The sequence below is a fragment of the Schistocerca cancellata genome, chromosome 2 (assembly GCF_023864275.1).
Source record: "Schistocerca cancellata isolate TAMUIC-IGC-003103 chromosome 2, iqSchCanc2.1, whole genome shotgun sequence".
NCBI classification, from domain to species: Eukaryota; Metazoa; Arthropoda; class Insecta; order Orthoptera; family Acrididae; genus Schistocerca; species Schistocerca cancellata.
This window is the reverse complement of record NC_064627.1, coordinates 303836481-303860373: the sequence shown is the minus strand read 5'-3', so window position 1 is coordinate 303860373 and position 23893 is coordinate 303836481. Positions and strand designations below refer to the sequence as shown.

The 23893-nt window shown below is 40.5% G+C and overlaps 1 protein-coding gene across 1 annotated transcript in view; it reads left to right on the top strand.

Annotated features, from left to right (window-relative positions):
• The window catches only part of LOC126161685 (mediator of RNA polymerase II transcription subunit 12), a 415184-nt gene that overhangs the window by 365929 nt on the left and 25362 nt on the right, over positions 1–23893 (top strand). Inside the window, exons 37-38 of the mRNA XM_049917698.1 lie at positions 10329–10432; positions 22248–22543. Coding sequence (XP_049773655.1) covers positions 10329–10432; positions 22248–22543 — 400 coding nt within the window. The remainder of the gene's footprint in view (positions 1–10328; positions 10433–22247; positions 22544–23893) is intronic.

Genomic DNA, 23893 nt, shown 5'->3' with positions numbered 1-23893 from the left:
AAACATAAACAAGAGAAAAACTCCAATATAAAACTCAAGTTGCAAAGAAAATGCACTGTTATAACAACAAAAACAGTGCGCACATTATCATTTGCCAACAGCAAAATGCTTCAAGGTCTTTAGGACTTTGTAACGACAGACTGCTTTCGATTAGCGTGGCATCACAACTGTTTAAATTAGGGTTTTTTGAGCAATTGCCATCGGGCTCATGCGCATGCACAGACCTGAAGTCACATATGACCAGCACTGTGCCTGCTTCTTGCTGCTTAAGTGTGCCTGTTAGACGTACAAGCAGTAGCTGCAAGCAGCAAGTTGCTACCCGGAAAAACTTTTCCGGTGCGTCCAAGCAACCAGATTCCACATGCACAGAGAAGTTGGAGTAGTTGTGGGGAGTACTCTCCATCTGATCCACATTTATGTTTCATGGTTTTGTTGTTCTCTCTTCTTTTACAGCTCTCACATCAAATGAAAACAAAATGGATTTCTGTGGCTGGAAGCTATCTGATGAATTAAAATATGTTCACATAATTACAGAAGACTAAAATACATTTCAGTCTTCTGATTTTATTTTATTTACAAATTATTGCCAATCGAGCATTAATCGCTTTGCAGAACAGTGAAGCTATTTTTGTCAGTTTGTTAAAGAAATTTGGCTTTTATTCATCTTTCCTTCAGAGTGTCAATTTATTTGAAATGAAGTATTTCATTCCACACTATTAGCTACTTTGAACTGTTTGCTGAATTTCAAGCACAAATTTTCATCTTGTGGCATGTATGGCATTATGTCATAAAGTGTGAGATACCGGTAATACAGTAATGATAATCCAAAATTGACTCCCCAAGAACCACACTGAAGAACTTAAGCAGAATTTTACATATATACTCTCCGTGAAACACAGTGTTTTTCGATCATGAGACATGTTATAACTCTTGTCTGATACCTCTTCTAGGCTTGACGTTATTTCTTAATTTGTGTTGTTTACATCTTAAATTTACAGAACGTCATTCTTCAGTAAATTATAGACTGGAAGCACACCATGTTTTATCACTGTATTCCCAGAATAGATTGTAAAGCGCAAATTATTCAGTTTCTTGGCTTCACAGGTAACCTTGTTAATTTTTATACTGACTCTTAGTTTTGGTGTACACACACAACTGGTTTTTTTTCCCAAGGAATTTGTATTCATTCCATCTTACTAGTTTTTTCAGTGTTGTGTGAATGTAAACCTGCTACATAACAGTATTGCTGAGTACGAATTTTTAAAAAAATCTATGTTAAAGTCACCATATAGCAAAATATTAGGATACTTTCAGTTGTAAAGTCTAGTTTTGGAACAAATATTGTGCCAAGGACTGCTTTCTAATTTTGCATTCCTTGTCTGGATAGGATAGGATAAAACAATTGCCCTAAGTGCAATAACTCCTTATGCCCTCTCTGAATAGCATGCTGCACTCCTGCATGTGGTCACGTGATGCCCTACTACACAAACAATTCCAAACACAAATGCGACAAAAGGTGTGAGAGCAGAGCAAACACCAGGCATGGGCTTCCTATGTCATCGTAGCTGCACATGCAGAGTAACGCCTGTCTTCTGATACTCTCTGGCAACTGTGCAAATGACCTATTTCTAGCAGGTTGCATGAAAATATTAAAGATTGTGCTTTGAGAAGCATTACTTGCAAAGTAAATTTCCTTGTCACAAGATGAATTATGTTATGTGTGAGAATGTGCAATGAATTCCTTAAATCACAGAACATTTGACTCTCATTCAAAACTTAAGACTTTGAGGACAAGCCTCTTAGAAAAACTTTGGGTCTGAAAGACCAGACATTTATGTCACTATTTAAAATTTTTCTGGCGCTTAAATGGTAACACAAGCAAAAACAAAATCATTATATGTGAAAGCTTAGCTTTTCTTGTAGCAGTAGTATATGCACATTAATTTAAACCATGAACATTATCTGTTTGTGTGTTCACGGTGGTTAACAGTGATGTTGCTATTGACTGACTACATCACATGTCCTATGCTCTGAATATCTGCTGTTATTTGCTGGCAAAACAACGTGATGTGAGCTATGATTGGCCGACATAAACGCATTGTAATCTAGATTGTAGTGCTTCGGAAACTGACATACTTTGCTTGGTGGAATTCGTATTTATACTTTCATAATAATAAAATATGCATCATACATCAAGGATCTTCCCAAAACATGTTGTCTTTTTGCTGGGTTTTGTTTCCTAAAGGGCCAGGAAGCTCTACATTGTTGTATAAAACCTTTACAGTTCAAATGATTTATAAGTTTTACAGTTCTGAGGGAAAGTATGCTGTCATTTAACACAGAGAAAGTGCATTTTCATGTGGGAAAATGTATATTTTCACTGGGAAAATGTGTTTTTTCCCCTGGGAAATTTGTATTTTCACCAAGGAAAAAATGTATTTTTGACCAGGAAATCTGGGAACTTTTTTTTCCTTGTTCACATGCACATCCTGTTATATACAGTGTCGAGTTGCAGGGGTCCAGTCAGGTTCCAGCAGTCACCTGTTATTCCCCAGCAAAGTAGAAGTTACATTTAGCTTTTTCTGTGTTTCCTTCATAATTTAATTATTAAAGTCCATGCTTGTCTTTGTACTTAAGTGGTGTAATCTCATGTTTTAGAAACTGTGAAGTGCATATTTGCGCAGTGTGTAGCACAGTTATCAATCCTTTTGTACAGCCAGCTACACAGTTCAGTAAGGCATCAGCCTCCATTGGTGACACATTAGGAGGGTAGCAAGTTTGGTAATTGGGTTCCTCTGTGTGTTTTTATAATTTATGTCTTAAGTTAGTCGTGCTGGGATGAATAGGAAATGTGCCTGTCATGTGCGGATGCAGGAGGAGCTAGCCACTGTTTGAACAACTGTAGACTATTTTGGCTACAGTCAATTATCTTCAGGCTGCTGCTTCATGGTATAGTGGTGGTTGAAAATGTTGTGTGTTGCATGGGACACCTCAAGTGCTGCTTATTTCATTTAAGGGCTCTTCACCCAACACACCTTCCAGTGCACCCGACATGGTGGATCGCGGGTCAGTGTGGAGGCTGGCCATCTGACCTTACCCATTCACCCTGTGCATGGACAGGTGGTCTCTCCTTCAGCAGGGTCTCAGCAGGCACACGATGGGGAGGGGGGCAGGATCTTTGCCAGTTATGGAGAGCTCCAGTGTCTGGTGCCTTATGGAGCCCCTTAGCAAACAGCATTCAGGGATGGAAAGAAATCCACAATGCACTCATCATGTCTGTCAATATGTGGAGGAGGCCTTCCCTATGGCTATTGAACATGCAGGGTGCTGTCGTCTGCAAGTTGTGGCCCATGTTGCACCAGTGATGCCTGTCACTTGGGTTCTGAGGCCATCCTCAGTTCATACCATCAGCCAGTGGAAGTGAAGTCTACTGGCCTCATGTGTGGGGTGCAAGTGGACTCTGCAATTTACAGCATTGTTCCAAGAGTTGATCGAGGTCCTTTGGTTTGGAGCTGAGTGGAGGGTCTCATCCAAAGGCTTTGTCAACTCTGCAACAGTCTTGACTGCAGATTTTTGAACCTGCATTATCTAGTGAAGAATTTTAGGACTCCCCTTGATAGAGATAAGGTGTTTACTACCCAAAGGAAGCAGTTTCTCAGGTAGCAGAGTACTTCTGGAGTGCACATGGGGGTCTTTTAGGCTAGGCAGTAGTTTGAGGTACTCCGATGAACACTTACCAATCAACGTGCAGCGAAATCAGACTGTGTTCAGAGTACAGACACTTGTACTGTCAAAATATTTTCAGTAAATTGTCAGTGTATACTGATAAGTTATGACACTAGAAAATTTAAGCGAAATGCAGGTAGGCCTGCAGAGGATTGTCACTTGGTGCAGGGAGTGGCAGTAGACCCTCTGCATAAACAAATGTAATGTATTGTGAATATAGTGAAGAAAGACCCTTTATCGTATGGTTACGCAATTACAGAACAGTCAGTGGAAGCAGTTACTTTCATAAAATTTACAGGAGTCTGGACAACATAAAATTAATCACAAGTAAGACAGATGCCAGACTGAGAGTCATTGGACAAACCTTCAGTAAAGGTAGTCTGTCAACATAAAAAGTAGGTTCAAAAACACTCATTTGACTAGTACTTGGAATATTGCGCATCAGTACAGGATCCCTGCCAGATAGTACTGATAGAGAAAATAGAGAAGATCCAAAGAAGAGCAACATGTTTTGTTACAGGTTCATTTAGTAAACACAAAAGTGCCACAGAGATGATTAGCCGACTCTAGTGGCAGACACTACAAGAGAATGTGTTCTGCATCACTGTTTAGTTTACTGTTAAAGTTCCAAGAGCATACTTTCCTAGAAAAGTCAACAAATATACTGCTTTTTCCTACATATGTCTTGTGAAAAGATTATGAAAATAAAATTAGAGATATTCATGGAGATTTAACAGCAATCATTCTTACCACGAAGTATTTGCAACTGGAACAGAGTAGGAGGGAAGTGACAGTGGTACACAGACTACCCTCTACCACACACTGCATGGTGACTTGTGGGTATAGATGTAGATGTAGATGTAGCTGATGCCACAGAAGCCCATGGGTGGAGGTGACGGGACACATCATGGACCCTTGGCGAGTGATGATTGTCCTGCAGATACTAGTTGAGGAGCATATGAGCTTGTAAGCCCATGCTGAGGTGCCCAACTGTAATGGTGAAGCATTGGTGACCAGCTGCATTGGCCAAGATGGTATGGTGGTGGGCAGGCATGAAGCACTATGCAAGTTGCTATAGTCCAATTCACAAACAGTGGCAGGTTGCACAGATTGAGGCATGGTCAGAGATTGCATTGTTGTCAGTTCCAAGTGGCTGTTGTGGTATGCACACACAAGTGCTTTGCAGCTGAAGAAAGTACATATCCTACAATCTATCTCTTTTGCTCGCTTATGTAGAACTTGTTGCATACCACCACCAACAATGACAGTTTGCAACAAATGAAATAAAAATTCACTAGATAATTTGCTGTGCTCAGGTTTAATGCTGGCATTGACTAAAGATTCATAACAGAGTGCTCAGAAAACTACTGAATGTTCATTGGCTGTTGGAAAATGCATGATGTAGATGCAGAACAAGCCTAAACTGGACCTCCATCATTCGTGACTCCAACTATAGAAGACTGCAGTGTGCTTTAGGTGCGGTTTTGGGCAACATCTTCACCCAAGTGGTGGCTATGACTTAATCTTCCACCTGTTTGAGTCCACTGGCTGAGAGTTGAAATCCAAGTCTATCACTGGCTGTTGCTCAAGTTGCATTTGAGTCCTTTCACTGTTTCACGAATCATAAATTCCAAAGAATGAAAAGAGTCTATCTCGAAAATATTGTCCACTGTGGGGTCAGGTACCTCAAGGAAATTTACTGGAAGTGTGACTTTGTTCTAAGTAAGAAAACTGGAAATTTTCCTACCAAAGCCACCTTATGATATCCCTAGGTCCACAGATTTGTCTAGACTGTTTGCAAGGGTGGCTGCCCTAAAAATAAGTCAGTTTAAGATTAGTTTACCTAGGACATGAACGTACCAGAGTCCAGAACTAATTTTACAGGGTATTTGCTATGAATGAATGCATTCAACTACATTTGCTGTGCTGGCTTTTGTTGTGAGAAGACTGCTCCTCCATAAATTATTACTCACTTAATGCACTGCCATCAGTTGGGATGTATCTGCGTTAGAATTGCTAAAAAATATCTCTTGCATATGCCCTTTTTTGCAGTATCTGTGACATTTTGTGCACCGTTGGCAGCACACACAGCATGTGTGGCATATAAAGCAATGTTTACAGCTAGGTAATGGTTCTGCTGCCAGCATGGATCGCCACCACTGGCATGGCTCTTCATAAGGTTGTCCAAGCTGCAGAACAGGTGGGCCCCCAGCCAGAAGTGGCATAATGTCCTGTGTGGCCGGTGCCAAAGAGCTGACAGTTACGACATCTTTTTCCATTATAAACAAACTCTGGGCTACGTGGGTAGTTTCAGAGGCGTGAGCTGCTCACATTGCTTCTACCAGAGGCAGATCTGATTTCATCAGTATGTAGTTCACCACTTCTTCATTAGGGGTAACACTCACTATAATGTCCCTGATTAGAGAGTCTGCATAATTGTGTCCACATAAATATTTATATTTTCAATTCCTACTTAAACCCAGGGAGGCCAGCACACATTTTATTGGGACCCTTTCTCATCTACCAAAATTCTGACCTGACTGCAGTGATATGTGTCTTTGATAACAGATGTTCTTCCAGCATATAAAACAATATAGACACTCACATTCCAACAGATTTGTTTATGTCTCTAATTTTTGTATTAGCTGGTACAGTTCAGGGTTTCCTGTCTTTCTGGGTCAGAAATTTGACAAGCCTGAAAATGTAATTACAGTTGTTGGTGTTGTCTCACTCTTCACACTGGTGGAAGAAGAGCTGTAAACTCAGGTGGTGCGGCAAAACATTCCTGCTACATTCAGTAACACTTGCACTGTCTGTAATAGACTTCGTTAGCTCTTTATAAGCCCGCATGGTTTGGATTAGGTGTTTAAATGCTCCAGGGCTGAAAACCTGCACTTTTACCTAATAGTTCAGAATAAGTATTGGAAAATATTTCATTTTTGCTTAGAAGAGAGCCCAGATACAGGAGGAAATAGAATAAAAATGTGGAATACAATAGTCATTAAAGTTCATATTCCACAGTAGCAACAAATCACTTGACGTTTTCCATGTCACCAAGGGATAGTGCTTATGAACAAGAGTAATTATTAATAAATAAGCAGTGAGACATCTGATGTGGATGGAGATTAAAATCAAATGTTAAAGCTATGCATTTAACATTAATTGAATTTTCTGTTGGTGCTTGGCAGAACAGGATAATGATATTAACACCTGAGCAGGCGTGCCATTTTTATAACACGAATGAGTGTGTGGTGTAGTTTGTACACATGTAAAGAATAGCTGTCTTTATGTTACCAAGGTAAACATATATGAGCAAAATCACAGCTGAATCTTAGTTTAATTAAACAATAATAAAATAAACACATCTTATATGAGCTAAACATAGTTGAATTAAACAATAGTAAAATAAACTTTCATTATATCACTCTGTTGCCCCATACAAGTATTACCCCACAGTGATGACCGACTCGAAGGATTAAACAGTGCAGCTGCATCAGATTCCAGCCAACCACTTTTTCAATTGCTAATTATCTTGTAGTTTACTGCCTCATTGTGGGACTGTGTCACTAGTTCTGAATCTGGGTCATTTTCTTGCAAGGATCACAAATTTTTCCTCACTTAGCTCACTGTTTATTTTATATTACTGCTGCTCTCTTCTATGTATGACAGGATAACTTAGCACTATGTAAGCTGAAGCAGTAGTGATGGAATAGATATGAGCTTGCAGTTGTAAAACAACAATAGAATGGTACAATACAATGATATTTGTGGTTGACCCATTTTGTAGATAGGCATGCCCATTCAAGGGTTAAATAGGAATCACTTCCTAACGTTTTGCCAGATTATATTTATTTTAGTGTGAACTGTCTTTTGGCTTCTTAAGTGATCTACAGTTGTCACCTGAAGATGGGGTAAGAAACTGATAGCTGGTTTGTGACTAATTAAATATAATTTTGCTTAACATTAAGAAGTGTTTTGTGTTTAATATTATATGCATTTAAGATGGTATAAAGTGAATTGCTGCCATATGTTAAGGAACAGTCATATACAAGGTGTCATATGCGGAATAGTCAGTATTCAGGGATCTGACAAGAACAATCATTAGAAGTAAAAAGCTTCATATGGACATATGCCCTGTTCCAAATGGTTTTTGAGATTGAACTCATTTAATGTACATTGTTATTTATTTTCTGTAGTATTCAGTACAGTGTCAGATTTACACATGTACAACATATAGTAAACATTATAATATGCATTTTACAATGTATCAATTGGAAAGCACATATCTTTAACACGTTCACCTCTGAGCATTATCATATACATTATCACATTACAGCTGTTGTACAGTTCACAAGGAATGTTTAGATATCTCAATATCAGCTTCACTGCATTTATGCACTCTTGGAAGAACTTCTGTTGCTTATCTGAGTACCGCTGCACATTCCCTAATGAGGGCGGCAGTGTCCTTGATGTGATCAGCATTTCATCTTGTGTTATTTACCTTTTGTTTGTACACCGCAGATTTCATCCAACCCCATAAACAAAACTGGTGTAAGGTCTGGCGATATTGGTGGGCAGTTAATTGTACTACCAAGACCAATCCAGCAGTTCATGTAAGACACATATGTGCAAGCCACTAGACCAGAAACAAATATATATTAAATGTACTCTATCTTGGAAACCATTCAGAATAGAGAATATGTCCATATGAAATCTTCTGTTTCAAAATGTATGATCCTGTCATATCCCTGAATATCGACTATTCGTCCTTGAGGATACCCTGTATTGTGTCATAGTTCCTTTTCTTTTTTTTTTTTTTAGAAACACTATACATCAAAAAATCTTATAAACATCTAGAGAATATGATGTGACTTTAGTTTACAGTACCGGTAGACTTTTCCATTATTTAAAGACACACAGAATAGATAACTACACTTATAACAGTGTCATACAACAAGTATTTTCATTGCCCTTTGTATACCAGCAGACCAATAACGAATATACTCACATCAGGCAGCAACAACCTAGTGGGTCCACCCATGTTGCCAAGGTTGTTTCCAGTACACTGCAAAAGTTTTGCTGGGAAGCCCTCGCATATCCTTCACATAGTCGCAGTGTCTCCACATGTGATTTCCATATTTCTGGAGCCCTGAAGGAAGACATGTGTGGCTGTCGATTTGCTTTGGATGAAAAGGTGCATGCCTGGATACAGTCATGGTTCTGCAAATATTTTTTTAAGAAGGCATTGAGCATCTTGTCTCATTGTGAGATAAACGTATTAACATTTATGGTGATTACTTTTGAAATAATGAACAGTTTACTTACTATTTTTCCATCTGTCTTGGTTTCATTTGACTTCCACTAATTGTTACCTTTTTACAAAATATCTAAACGATAGTCAAATTTAAACTCTAAAATGCTAAGCATATAAAAAATAAGGTAGAGAGACATTTGGTATAATTTCCATGACACCATTGTTCATTCAATCTTCTGGAGTTTTTAGGAGTCTTAAAAGAGGGGTTTAATATGTTTTGAGTAACTGTTACTATCATTAATTGGTTGTGTTCCAAGAAATATTACACGACAGCAAAAAAGAAACCTATTGGGTCATGGTAAATGACCCATCCCAAGTCACCCAGATACAGATTCACCAACAGCCACTGACATCTCAGAGGGGAACCATGACAATAGGGGGAGCTGCAGTATAATCAAAACTATATATGTATAAACATTCATTTGCTGCCGGTTGCTATAATATATATCATCGATATGCTAGTGTACTATGTGCGGCATTCTAGGTACTTTGCATTGCCCATTGGGCGTTCTAGCGCAACGTTACTAGTATTACTTAGCATCGCACGTGTGTATAAAGCTATTGATAATATATCTATTACTACAAAGAGTGGAGTAGGTGCGCAAGTTATTCTTCATTGTCCTTCAGTGTTCTGTGGATGCGTACTGAATTTTACACTTACTAATACTGATGCTAGTGCCCATGGTAATGGTTGGGTTACTGTGGCTCTAGTTTATGGTGGTAAAGTGGAGAGAGTATCAGGGTTAGAGACTTTTAACAGCCAAGAAGTTATTACTTATCGTACATTTCAGATATGTGAAGTGTATAACAGAGATCGTGGTTCATCTTACTATATGTCTACAATGTCTTTGGTTCTTAGGACAAGGAATCATAAAATAAATGAGTCTGTGTTCGTTTTGGTTAAAAGTGCATTGAAGTGTGCCAAGATTAAAGTTGTTGGTGATGTGACACATTACTATAGAAACTGAAATAAGCTTTATACTGTCTTGTTAGGAACCAGCATGCCAGATAAATGCAGTCAGTAATTAGCATCTGTGGAATACTTTCTTTTTTAAAAAGGTAGATGAATTCTTAAACTAGTGTTCAAAATCCTTTGAGCAGATAAGTAGTCATTCTTCTGTTAATAGGCACCTACTGATATATCTTATTCCATTTTCCCTTTTGCTTTATTCTCACATTCCATTTCTCATTGTATACCATTTGGAGTTAATAGAAAAAAAATGCAATTTGTGACTTAAATATTTGTTTAATATAACCAAAATTTAATTGGTGGGTCTTTCTTTCAAAGGCAGCAACTGAGAGCCCAGCATGGGGGACCGGGTTTGCAGCCACCTCCACAACAGGGAATGTTCCCACAGCAGCAGGGGCCACTGTACAGTGGTATCCAACAAGGTAATTCAGTGACTTCAAATGTGTAGTAACGAACATAAGAAAGTGAGACAAATTGATTTTCTGTTAAAAAGGAAACATAGATTCATTGGAAGAAAGAAGGTAGCATACAAGACCATGGTTTGACCAAAACTTGAGTATTGCTTGAAAGTGTAGGACCGTTACCGGATAGGACTAATACAGGAAGTAGTGAAGATTCAAAGAAGAGCAGTGCATTTTATCAAAGGTTAGTTTAGTAAGTGCGAAAGTGCTGTGGACAAAGAAGTCAGCAGGGAGACCAGTAGAGGGCGATTCCGGTAGTCACGCTGACTCCACAATCGTCGCGTGCAGCTAGAATCTGTGTGCACAGATTAGAACTATGTTCTGCTTCCACAGCCCAGCTCTGCAGCCAGTCAAAATGAAGTAATCCTCCCCGAAGCAAGGATTTAAGCTCTCGCTGAAGCAGCAGAAGGCAGTGACATCACCTGCCTGGAACTGATTATCATGACCAGAGCTGCTGCCACTGTAGCTATCATCGTCCAGTCCACTGTTCACTGCCACTTTTTTGACCAAGACAATGTGCTACTAGGGACTGTACCCTACCAGCTAGGTGGGTCTGGTCCAGGACAGCATTCTGGGGATTTTAGTGAGGAAATTTTTTACATCACCCATACGCATAAAAGAACTTAGTATTAAAGATGAGTGGACTAATAGCATTTCAGAATTTAACTTTTCTTCCCACTAAGTGACTTCATTCTTGGCAGTAGCAAGGATGGCCTTTTATGCCATCTATGAATTACAGAAAAAGTGTTTATTTATTTGGTGTTTAATCCAGAAGACTCTCCAGGTACATTTAAATTGTTTGTTGAAATAATAAGAATTGTGTGAATAAACAATTAGTCAGTTCAGTTGAGAGTGTGGGTCATGTGTTGGACATAAAAAGAAAGCATTGTGTAGATGCTCAGCCAACTCCATTGGCAGACGCTATCAGAGAGATGTCTTGCATCACCGTGTGGTTTGCTGTTAAAATTTTGATTGCATACATGTCTATAAGAGTCAACCAATATATTGCTTCATTCTATGTAGGTCTCGCAAAGGGACCATGAATGTAAAATTAGAGAGACTCTAGCTCACATGGAGTCCTACCAACGATCATTCTTCCTGCACAAAAATGAGAAAGGGGAGGAGTGACAGTGATACACAAAGTACCCTCTGCCAGTTGCTCGGCCACCATTGACCAGACGTTTTCAATTGGTGAGAGATCTGGAGAATGTGCTGGCCAGGGCAGCAGTCGAACATTTTCTGTGTCGAGAAGATCCGTACAGGACCTGCAACATGCAGTTGTCCATTATCCTGCTGAAATGTTGGGTTGCGCAGGGATCGAATGAAGGGTAGGGGCACGGGTCATAATACATCTGAAATGTATAACGTCCACTGTTCAAAGTGCTGTCAATATGAACAAGAGGTGACCGAGACGTGTAACCAATGGCACCCCATACCATCACGCCGGGTGATATGCCACTATGGCGATGATGAATACACGCTACCAATGTGCGTTCACCGCGATGTCACCAAACACGGATGCAACCATCATGATGCTGTGAACAGAACCTGGATTCATCCGAAAAAATGACATTTTGCCATTCGTGCACCCAGGTTTGTCGTTGAGTACACCATCGCAGACGCTCCTGTCTGTGATGCAGCGTAGCCATGGTTTCTGAGCTGATAGTCCATGCTGCTGCAAACGTTGTCAAACTGTTCGTGCGGATGGTTGTTGTCTTGCAAACGTCCCCATCTGTTGACTCAGGGATCGAGATGTGGCTGCACGATCCGTTACAGACATGCGGATAAGATGCCTGTCATCTCGACTGCTAGTGATATGAGGCCATTGGGATCCAGCACGGCATTCCGTATTACCCTCCTTAACCCAACGATTCCATATTCTGCTAACAGTCATTGGATCTTGACTAACGCGAGCAGCAATGTCGTGCTATGGTAAACCACAATCGCAATAGGCTACAATCTGACCTTTAACAAAGTCGGAAACATGATGGTACGCATTTCTCCTCCTTACACGAGGCATCACAACAACGTTTCACCAGGCAACGCAGTTTAGCTGCTGTTTGTGTATGATAAATCGGTTGGAAACTTTCCTCATGTCAGCACGTTGTAGGTGTCACTACTGGCGCCAACCTTGTGTGAATGCTCTGAAAAGCTAATCATTTGATTATCACAGCATCGTCTTCCTGTTGGTTAAATTTCGTGTCTGTAGCACGTCATCTTCATGGTGTAGCAATTTTAATGGCCAGTAGTGTATTTATAGATAAGTCAAGAGTCAACAATATCAGTGTACATCCAATTCTTGGCTTTTCTGATCATGCAGATCAATTGCTTACTCTCACTGACATCAATCTGTGCAACAGTTCTGAAAATTATTGGAAATCTTTAAGGATAATAAATGGTGAAACCCTCCAAATTTTCAACACCAGCCTGCAAGAGAGAGACTGGAGTCCAGTTTTCAATGAAACAGATGTGAACAAAAAGCATAATAGATTTCTGAATGAATTTATGGCTATCTTTGAAGCCACATTTCCCCCCAAAAAATAATTAGAAACAGTCATGTAAGCACTGTCAATAAGTCATGGATCACTGCAGGAATAAAAACATCCTGCAGAGCAATGAGGATGCTATAATACTTCCCTCAGAACTTGTAATGATCCAAAGCAATGTCACCACTACAAACTTTACTGTAGCATCCTAAAGAAGGTAATAAATAAGTAAAAAAATATGTGCATTAAGTCTGAAATTGATAAGTCTGACAACAAAATAAAAACAATTTGGAATGTAACAAAGCGGGAAACTGACAGAAAAACGGGGAACAGGTACCAATATTGTAAAGAAACCTAAAATAGTTACAGAAATCTTCAACAGGCAATCTTTGTCAGCAGCAGAGAAGACAGGCTGTAAAGGCTCTGGGGACGAGTCATTGACTCTTCTACAGAAAGCTATCAGTAATAGACCCCCACAATTATCCTTACCTCATGTTACAGTAAAAGAGATTGAAAGAATTATTACTTCATTAAAAAATAAAAAGTCTGAGGTATGGACAATATTTCCTGTAAAATAGTGAAATATTGCTATAAATATATAAGTCCAGTCTTATGCAACATTTCAATACATCTCTGCAAGAAGGAATAGTCCCTGAATGGCTAAAACTAGCTGTAGTGATACCACTCTTTAGAAAAGGTGAGAAAAACAATGTTACAAACTATCACCCAATCTCCCTCTTAACCATTTTTTCAAAAATTCTTGAAAAACTCATGTGCAGGTTCGTTGTCAATCTTCCTAGTTTTCACAATATCCTAAATGAGAGTCAATTTGGATTTCATGCTGGTCTTTCTACAGAACCAGTAGTATCCTGTTTCACCAATCAAATTCTGGAAGCCATGAACAAAAAATGTCTCCAGGAGGTATTTTTTGTGACCTCTCAAAAGCCTTTGATTATGTAAACCATCTAATCCTTTTGAAAAAGGCAGAATATTATGGTTTGGGTGGTACGGTTGGTTTGTGGCTCCAATCATACCTAAAGGACCAAAAGCAGACTGTAATGCTGAATGGCTCATCCAGAGAACCTGCCTCATCTGAGTGGGGCTCAGTAAGTTGTGGTGTGCCACAAGGCTCTGTTTTGGGTCCACTGCTATTTCTCATCTTCATTAATGATCTCCCACTTTGTTCTGATACAAAGAGTAAATTTACTCTTTTTGCAGATGACACTACAATTATAAATGCTGATTTTACAGACAACAATCTTGAACAAACTACGAATAAAGTTTTCAATGATATTGTAAACTGGTTTTCTTCAAATGGTCTCTCACTCAACACAGATAAAATCCTTTATATGAGATTCCATACTCCACAAAGAAATCTGGAAGAAATTAACATTAAGTGTAGAGGTCAAGAAATACAAAAAGCTGAGGTTACAAAATTCCTGGGTGCGTATATAGACAGCAAATGTAACTGGTCAGCACACATCCTTCATCTTTATAAAACACTTAACTCAGCAATATTTGCACTATGGATTATTGCTTCAGTGGCTGAAGTAGACAACATTAAGGCTTCGTACTTCAGCTATTTTCATTCATTAATGTCATGTGCTATTATATTCTGGGAGAACTAACCCCTCGCAAAGAAAATTTTTGATCCTTACCACCTCCTCATAATATATCTTTTCCTTGTTGACTTTCGTTTGTAAAAACCCTTCTATTGACAAAGATAACAGCCAATTTCATGACTATAACACAAGAACCAATAATAGTCTGCACATTGAACTGAAAAGCCTCACTACGGTTCAAAAAGGAGCTTATTACTCCAGCATTAAGCTGTTTAATGCTCTCCCACCACACATCAAATGCCTTCACAAAAGATTGCCAGCATTCAAACAAACTCTTAAGGAGTAAATGATAGAGAAATCTTTTTATACAGTTGATGAATATGTGAAAGAAAATGTATATAATCAATAAATTTGTAAGTGTTGTAAACTTAGTATAATTAATTTTATTTTGAGTACTATCATAGGTACATGACAGTTATTCATTGGTATTCCTGTATTTCCTTTGGAATATTTAGTTTATCTTAACTTCTGTATATATTACACATCCTTAACATGTGAAACAAAAATGTTCTGTTAATTGAATGTGCTGTTGTTTAGCTGATATCTTATTTACATTGTTGTTGTTGTTGTGGTCTTCAGTCCTGAGACTGGTTTGATGCAACTCTCCATGCTAATCTATCCCGTGCAAGCTCCTTCATCTCCCAGTACCTACTGCAACCTATATCCTTCTGAATCTGCTTAGTGTATTCATCTCTTCGTCTCCCTCTACGATTTTTACCCTCCACACTGCCCTCCAATGCTAAATTTGTGATCCCTTGATGCCTCAGGACATGTCCTACCAACCGATCCCTTCTTCTAGTCAAGTTGTGCCACAAACTTCTCTTCTCCCCAGTCCTATTCAATACCTCCTCATTAGTTACGTGATCTACCCACCTAATCTTCAACATTCTTCTGTAGCACCACATTTCAAAAGCTTCTATTCTCTTCTTGTCCAAACTATTTATTGTCCATGTTTCACTTCCATACATGGCTACACTCCATACAAATACTTTCAGAAACGACTTCCTGACACTTAAATCTATACTCGATGTTAACAAATTTCTCTTCTTCAGAAACGCTTTCCTTGCCATTGCCAGCCTACATTTTATGTCCTCTCTACTTTGACCCATCATCAGTTAGTTTGCTCCCCAAATACCTAACTCCTTTACTACTTTAAGTGTCTCATTTCGTAATCTAATTCCCTCAGCATCACCCGACTTAATTCGACTACATTCCAATATCCTCGATTTGCTTTTGTTGATGTTCATGTTATATCCTCCTTTCAAGACACTGTCCATTCCGTTCAACTGCTCTTCCAAGTCCTTTGCTGTCTCTGACAGAATTACAATGTCATTGGCGAGCCTCAAAGTTTTTATTTCTTCTCCATGGATTTTAATACCTACTCCAAATTTTTCTTTTGTTTTCTTTACTGCTTGCTCAGTATACAGATTGAATAACATCGGGGAGAGGCTACAACCCTGTCTCACTCCCTTCCCAACCACTGCTTCCCTTTCATGCCCCTCGACTCTTATAACTGCCATCTGGTTTCTGTACAAATTGTAAATAGCCTTTTGCTCCCTGTATTTTACCCCTGCCACCTTTAGAATTTGAAAGAGGGTACTCCAGTCAACATTGTCAAAAGCTTTCTCTAAGTCTACAAATGCTAGAAACATAGGTTTGCCTTTCCTTAATCTTCCTTCTAAGATAAGTCGTAAGGTCAGTATTGCCTCATGTGTTCCAACATTTCTACGGAATCCACTGATCTTCCCCGAGGTTGGCTTCTACCAGTTTTTCCATTCATCTGTAAATAATTCGCGTTAGTATTTTGCAGCTGTGACTTATTAAACTAATAGTTCGGTAATTTTCACATCTGTCAACACCTGCTTTCTTTGGAACTGGAATTATTATATTCTTCTTGAAGTCTGAGGGTATTTCACCTGTCTCGTACATCTTGCTCACCAGATGGTAGACTTTTGTCAGGACTGGCTCTCACAAGGCTGTCAGTAGTTCTAATGGAATGTTGTCTACTCCCGGGGCCTTGTTTCGACTCAGGCACTTTCAGTGCTCTGTCAAACTCTTTACGCAGTATCATATCTCCCATTTCATCTTCATCTACATCCTCTTCCATTTCCATAATATTGTCCTCAATACATCGCCCTTGTATAGACCATCTATATACTCCTCCCACCTTTCTGCTTTCCCCTCTTTGCTTAGAACTGGGTTTCCATCTGAGCTCTTTATGTTCATACAAGTGGCTCACTTTTCTCCAAAGGTCTCTTTAATTTTCCTGTAGGCTGTATCTACACTCCTGGAAATGGAAAAAAGAACACACTGACACCGGTGTGTCAGACCCACCATACTTGCTCCGGACACTGCGAGAGGGCTGCACAAGCAATGATCACACGCACGGCACAGCGGACACACCAGGAACCGCGGTGTTGGCCGTCGAATGGCGCTAGCTGCGCAGCATTTGTGCACCGCCGCCGTCAGTGTCAGCCAGTTTGCCGTGGCATACGGAGCTCCATCGCAGTCTTTAACACTGGTAGCATGCCGCGACAGCGTGGACGTGAACCGTATGTGCAGTTGACGGACTTTGAGCGAGGGCGTATAGTGGGCATGCGGGAGGCCGGGTGGACGTACCGCCGAATTGCTCAACACGTGGGGCGTGAGGTCTCCACAGGACATCGATGTTGTCGCCAGTGGTCGGCGGAAGGTGCACGTGCCCGTCGACCTGGGACCGGACCGCAGCGACGCACGGATGCACGCCAAGACCGTAGGATCCTACGCAGTGCTGTAGGGGACCGCACCGCCACTTCCCAGCAAATTAGGGACACTGTTGCTCCTGGGGTATCGGCGAGGACCATTCGCAACCGTCTCCATGAAGCTGGGCTACGGTCCCGCACACCGTTAGGCCGTCTTCCGCTCACGCCCCAACATCGTGCAGCCCGCCTCCAGTGGTGTCGCGACAGGCGTGAATGGAGGGACGAATGGAGATGTGTCGTCTGCAGCGATGAGAGTCGCTTCTGCCTTGGTGCCAATGATGGTCGTATGCGTGTTTGGCGCCATGCAGGTGAGTGCCACAATCAGGACTGCATACGACCGAGGCACACAGGGCCAACACCCGGCATCATGGTGTGGGGAGCGATCTCCTACACTGGCCGTACACCACTGGTGATCATCGAGGGGACACTGAATAGTGCACGGTACATCCAAACCGTCATCGAACCCCTCGTTCTACCATTCCTAGACCGGCAAGGGAACTTGCTGTTCCAACAGGACAATGCACGTCTGCATGGATCCCGTGCCACCCAACGTGCTCTAGAAGGTGTAAGTCAACTACCCTGGCCAGCAAGATCTCTGGATCTGTCCCCCATTGAGCATGTTTGGGACTGGATGAAGCGTCGTCTCACGCGGTCTGCACATCCAGCACGAACGCCGGTCCAACTGAGGCGCCAGGTGGAAATGGCATGGCAAGCCGTTCCACAGGACTACATCCAGCATCTCTACGATCGTCTCCATGGGAGAATAGCAGCCTGCATTGCTGCAAAAGGTGGATATACACTGTACTAGTGCCGACATTGTGCATGCTCTGTTGCCTGTGTCTATGTGCCTGTGGTTCTGTCAGTGTGATCATGTGATGTATCTGACCCCAGGAATGTGTCAATAAAGTTTCCCCTTCCTGGGACAATGAATTCACGGTGTTCTTATTGCAATTTCCAGGAGTGTATCTTACCCCTAGTGAGATAAGCCTCTACATCCTTACATTTGTCCTCTAGCCATGCCTGCTTAGCCATTTTGCACTTCCTGTCGATCTCATTTTTGAGACGTTTGTATTCCTTTTTGCCTGCTTCATTTACTGCATTTTTGTATCTTCTCCTTTCATCAATTAAATTCAATATTTCTTCTGTTACCCAAGGATTTCTACTAGCCCACGTCTTTTTACCTACTTGATCCTCTGCTGCCTTCACTACTTCATCCCTCAAAGCTACCCATTCTTCTTCTACTGTATTTCTTTCCCCCATTCCTGTCAATTGTTCCCTTATGCTCTCACTGAAACTCTGTACAACCTCTGGTTCTTTCAGTTTATCCAGGTCCCATCTCCTTAAATTCCCACCTTTTTGCAGTTTCTTCAGTTTTAATCTACATGTCATTACCAATAGATTGTGGTCAGAGTCCACATCTGCCCCTGGAAATGTCTTACAATTTAAAACCTGGTTCCTAAATCTCTGCCTTACCATTATATAATCTATCTGATACCTTTTAGTATCTCCAGGGTTCTTTCATGTATACAACCTTCTTTCACGATTCTTAAACCAAGTGTTAGCTATGATTAAGTTATGCTCTTTGCAAAATTCTACCAGGCAGCTTCCTCTTTCATTTCTTCCCCCCAATACATATACACCTACTACGTTTCCTTCTCTCCCTTTTCCTACACTTGAACTCCAGTCACCCATGACTATTAAATTTTCGTCTCCCTTCACTACCTGAATAATTTCTTTTATCTCATCATACATTTCTTCAATTTCTTCGTCATCTGCAGAGCTAGTTGGCATATAAACTTGTACTACTGTAGTAGGCATGGGCTTCGTGTCTATCTTGGCCACTATAATACATTCACTATGCTGTTTGTAGTAGCTTACCCGCACTCCTATTTTTGTATTCATTAATAAACCTACTCCTGTGTTACCCCTATTTGATTTTGTATTTATAACCCTGTATTCACCTGACCAGAAGTCTTGTTCCTCCTGCCACCAAACTTCACTAATTCTCACTATATCTAACTTTAACCTATCCATTTCCCTTTTTAAATTTTCTAACCTACCTGCCCGATTAAGGGATCTGACATTCCACGCTCCGATCCGTAGAATGCCAGTTTTCTTTCTCCTGATAACGACGTCCTCCTGAATAGTCCCCGCCCAGAGATCCAAATGGGGGACTATTTTACCTCCGGAATATTTTACCCAAGAGGACGCCATTATCATTTAACCATACAGTAAAGCTGCATGCCCTCGGGAAAAATTACGGCTGTAGTTTCCCCTTGCTTTCAGCCGTTCACAGTACCACAACAGCAAGGCTGTTTTGGCTAATGTTACAAGGCCAGATCAGTCAATCATCCAGACTGTTGCCCCTGCAACTACTGAAAAGGCTGCTGCCCCTCTTCAGGAACCACACTTTTGTCTGGCCTCTCAATAGATACCCCTCCGTTGTGGTTGCACCTACGGTACGGCTATCTGTATCGTTGAGGCACGCAAGCCTCCCCACCAACCGCAAGGTCCATGGTTCATGGGTGGGGATTTACATTGTATCTTTTTATTTATGTAAGATATATTTCAGCTGTGTACAATCTGACACATTCCATATCATAAATATATTACTCATCCTTAACATGTGAAAAACAATTTTCTGATAATTGGTTCTGCTATTGTTTAGTTTATTTTTATTTACATTATATCTTTCTATTGTATTTATACAAGTTATAATTGAACTATGTAGAATCTGACACGTTCCATATCCTTGCGGTTCACTCGCTACATGGATCTATGGAACATGAAATGAAATAAATAAAGAAAAAAATCTTAGTTGCCGAAGGACAAACACCAGTAGCCATTCATTAGAGAAGAAAAAATTTGTATGGGGCTGCATGTCTGTCGGAAACCACCATTGTGGAAGGTGCACCAAGTTCTGTGCTGCTGGTTTATGATCACACAAATCCCCATATCACAAATGTTGTCACTCAGAAGTTATGCCAACTTAAGTGGGAGACACTTGAGCACCCACCCTGTAGTCCTGATCTCTCTCTATGTGATTATCACACATTCAGTTCCTTAACAAAGACCTTGAAGGGTTGACGATTCCAGTCACACTGGGATACACAGCAGGCAGTAATGGACCTCTTCACATAGTGGGACACAGCGCCTTAGTTGGATGATTACCTTAATTCTTAAAGCAATTTTATCTGATTGGAATATCAATTCTGGAATGTACGGCCTTTGAATGGAAACTTTTTGATTACTCCATATATCATTTTTAATGGAGAAAATTTAGCTATGTTAAAAGAGAAAAATACTGTTCTTTTTACGTTGTTTGACACTTTGATGTGTTTATGTGTGTGTATTTTCACAAGCTAGTAAAAGTTTTTGTCTTGTCGACACATTTCAGCTGTGTGAAAATTTACCATATAACTTTTTCAGAAACAATCATTATTAATTTTTCTTTGGTCATCAATAAACTCTACTATTATAGCTAGTTCCTTAATGCTGCTACTATATTCTGACATTGAGTGACAGTATCTCATAACCTCATTTTCACCATCAGTACTGTGCTAAGCTTGAGATGTTATCCTAGCATCTGTGTGAACACACCACCATTTTAACATAATGTTCACTTCCATGAATCAGATTTATTCTAATAAAATATCAGAATTATTTGACCGGTGTACACTACAAAGAAGTACATGATACTGATGCCGTACTGCAACATCCCAGGTGGAATACAATCAACAGGATTATGGATAACGACTCAGTGTATAGTTGATGTGTTGAGTAGTAAACAGGTTCCGAAACCAGATTTGGCCCTTAGATTTAGGAAAAATCCTGTTTTATAGCTCTAAAGGAGGACATTTCCATAAAGCTAAGTACCAAATATTGTTTTTAAATCTGTCCACTAATCAGTGCATCAATTATGTTATGAGTGATTATCTTTACTCATTCCATTGATAGAAGTAAGTGATAAATTTACTTACTACATAAAATAAACGAAAGACAACCCCTCACTATAGCTGACTGATGGGTGGCACACAGAAACTCACAACAGTGAACAGTATTTATACTGACTTTTAAGCTATTGCTCTTTTACTAGTGGAAGTACACACTTTCACACGGACACACAACCCCACAGACACCTAAACGCACACAACCATGGCTTTGGTGAGACTGACTGTCGATTATCAATTGCAGTTACTTGGGCAGATGGAGGTGAGAAGGTGTAGGGAAGGGCACGCGACGCAAGAAGGAGGCAGCAGGATAGTCTGAGGCAGGTCTTTCAACAGATGATTCGGTGGTTGCATAACAAGACAGAAGGAATTGAGTGTATGGAGCATATCTGAGTTAGAGAGCATATCAGAGGTAGAGAGTGGGAGAGGGGGGACGGGAGGGGAAGAAAGGAGAGGAATATGGAGATGAGAGAGGTAGGTAGGGAGGAGATAAAGGGAGAGGGGTGGGAAAGGGGGAGGGAGGAAGAGGAGGAGGGGGAGTGGGTAATATCATTACCCCTTCCTCTCCACATTTGTCCTTCCCTACCCCCTCCCTACCACTATCTGCTAAAGCAGCTGCTCTCATTGTGTTCATTTGCTTTGAAATATACATGAGTAAGAGGCAGTTCTATAGTTTTTCAGAGTCAACATGAAAATCCAAAGCTGTATTATATGCTGAATATTCAACAAGATGATTCCCATTTATCACTTCACCTGATTTACAGTTGGTACAGTTGTTTAAAAGTGGTGCATTGCCACTTGGTATTGCAGCTGAGTCATGGCAGCCACTTACCAGACAGATTTCTTGTCACGTGTCAGAACTTATGTGAACTGGTGACAATATGATATTTAGCAGAAGAGCTTTGTTGATTTTTTTCCTACACTTCCCTACCAACCCTAATGAACGTACTTGTAAACTGTCATACTTCTGATTACAGGCATGAATCAAGGATATGGTGGCTATGCTGGACAAGGTGCTCCTCAAATGGTGACTCAGCAGCAGTTGATGGGCCAGCAGCCACAAGGAATGATGGCAGGATTCCAGGGTGGAGGCTTTGTAACACAGCAGCAGCAGCAACCACAACAGCCCCAACAAGCCCAGCAACAACCTCCACAGTCTATGATGGCTGGGCAGCGCACTGCTGCCGATTACATGACTGGTCCACAGGGTGCCCTCGCTGCACAACAACAGAGAGCTCTTGGGCAACCAAATGCACGCCCTCCTTATCTGCAGGTATGCATCATATGAAAATCATATATACTGGCTTTACAGTAGTGATGAAAATTCCAGGTTGAGAAGAATACACCAAAATGACAATAAGCGAAAATTCTCTTGCAGATGAATCATTTGTGGTGCATAAGCACACTTATTAAAGGTTGTACAAACTCATCAGATTCTGAGCCTTGACTGATCTTCTTTCTACTTTTAATACACACTTAAGTGCTTGCATGAACACATACATACAGATATGCTCACATGCACAGTTGGTACCACCTTCCACTCTCATTCCCTCACAAATACTGTTTGATGGAAAGTGATGGAGGACATACTCTTTAGAAATCACTTGCCAATCTGGCAGCCTTCCTGAAAGAGCATAACCTGAAAGCAGACTGCCCAAATGTATCCTGAGTAAGGAAATTGGGACTGTTCACAACCAACTGGTTGCATTTGAATAGCAATACAGTCATAAAGCTTGTGCAGAACCTGTTGAAAGTTTACTCCACTAGGTTGCCGAGCCATCAACACTGAAAACTTTGGAACATTGTAGAAGAAAGCCTGTCTCGTGCTGGAATGAGCAATGCTGCTCTGCAATAACAGAGAAGCAGGGAGCTCCCCTCTAAGCAGTTTGGCACTGTTGGAGGTGGCTATACAAGATTCGTTTCCGTGCATATATCATCTTAAGAGGTCCTTTTGTATCTCCCCAGGTGTATGACATTACTCAGTAATCATGTTTTGTTTCATTATAAAGGGCCTCCTGTTGTCTCCTCCTCTAGCTACTGGGATCCTTTTATCACAAAGTGCTATTATGGATGCAGAGTTGGGAATCAGTCTGCAGACAAGTTCCCTCAGAAAAAGAACACCACCAGCTTAGTGCTGTGAGTTTACACCACTGATAAAAATGTTATTTAGCTTTTTATTTTATGTCAGGAATTGGGAAAGGGGATTTGGTTCATAGACTCAGCAAATTACTGTCCAGCAATTGTGTGCAATTGCACCATGATGTCTAGTTGTGATTTCATAGAAATGTTCAGTACTATTTAATAAAAGCATTGGAATGCAGTAAGTAAAATTCAGTCAGTGGTGTACTTAGCGAAATATTAACATTGATGAATGAAGGGCTTCTTTGCACCTGGTACCGAATATATCCAGACATTTACTAGTTGACCCTTGCCCCAAATTAATAAATATCAAAGATCCAGAATGTGGAATCAGCACATAACTTTATAAAGCACACCACCTCATTCAAAACAATAATACGAGATAGTGCTTAAACTGCGTCAGCTGATCAACATTCTGTCTCTTAAGTCCCGCTACGTGGAATAGTCTACCACCATAGCAGTGCAGCATGCCATGACCCAGAAT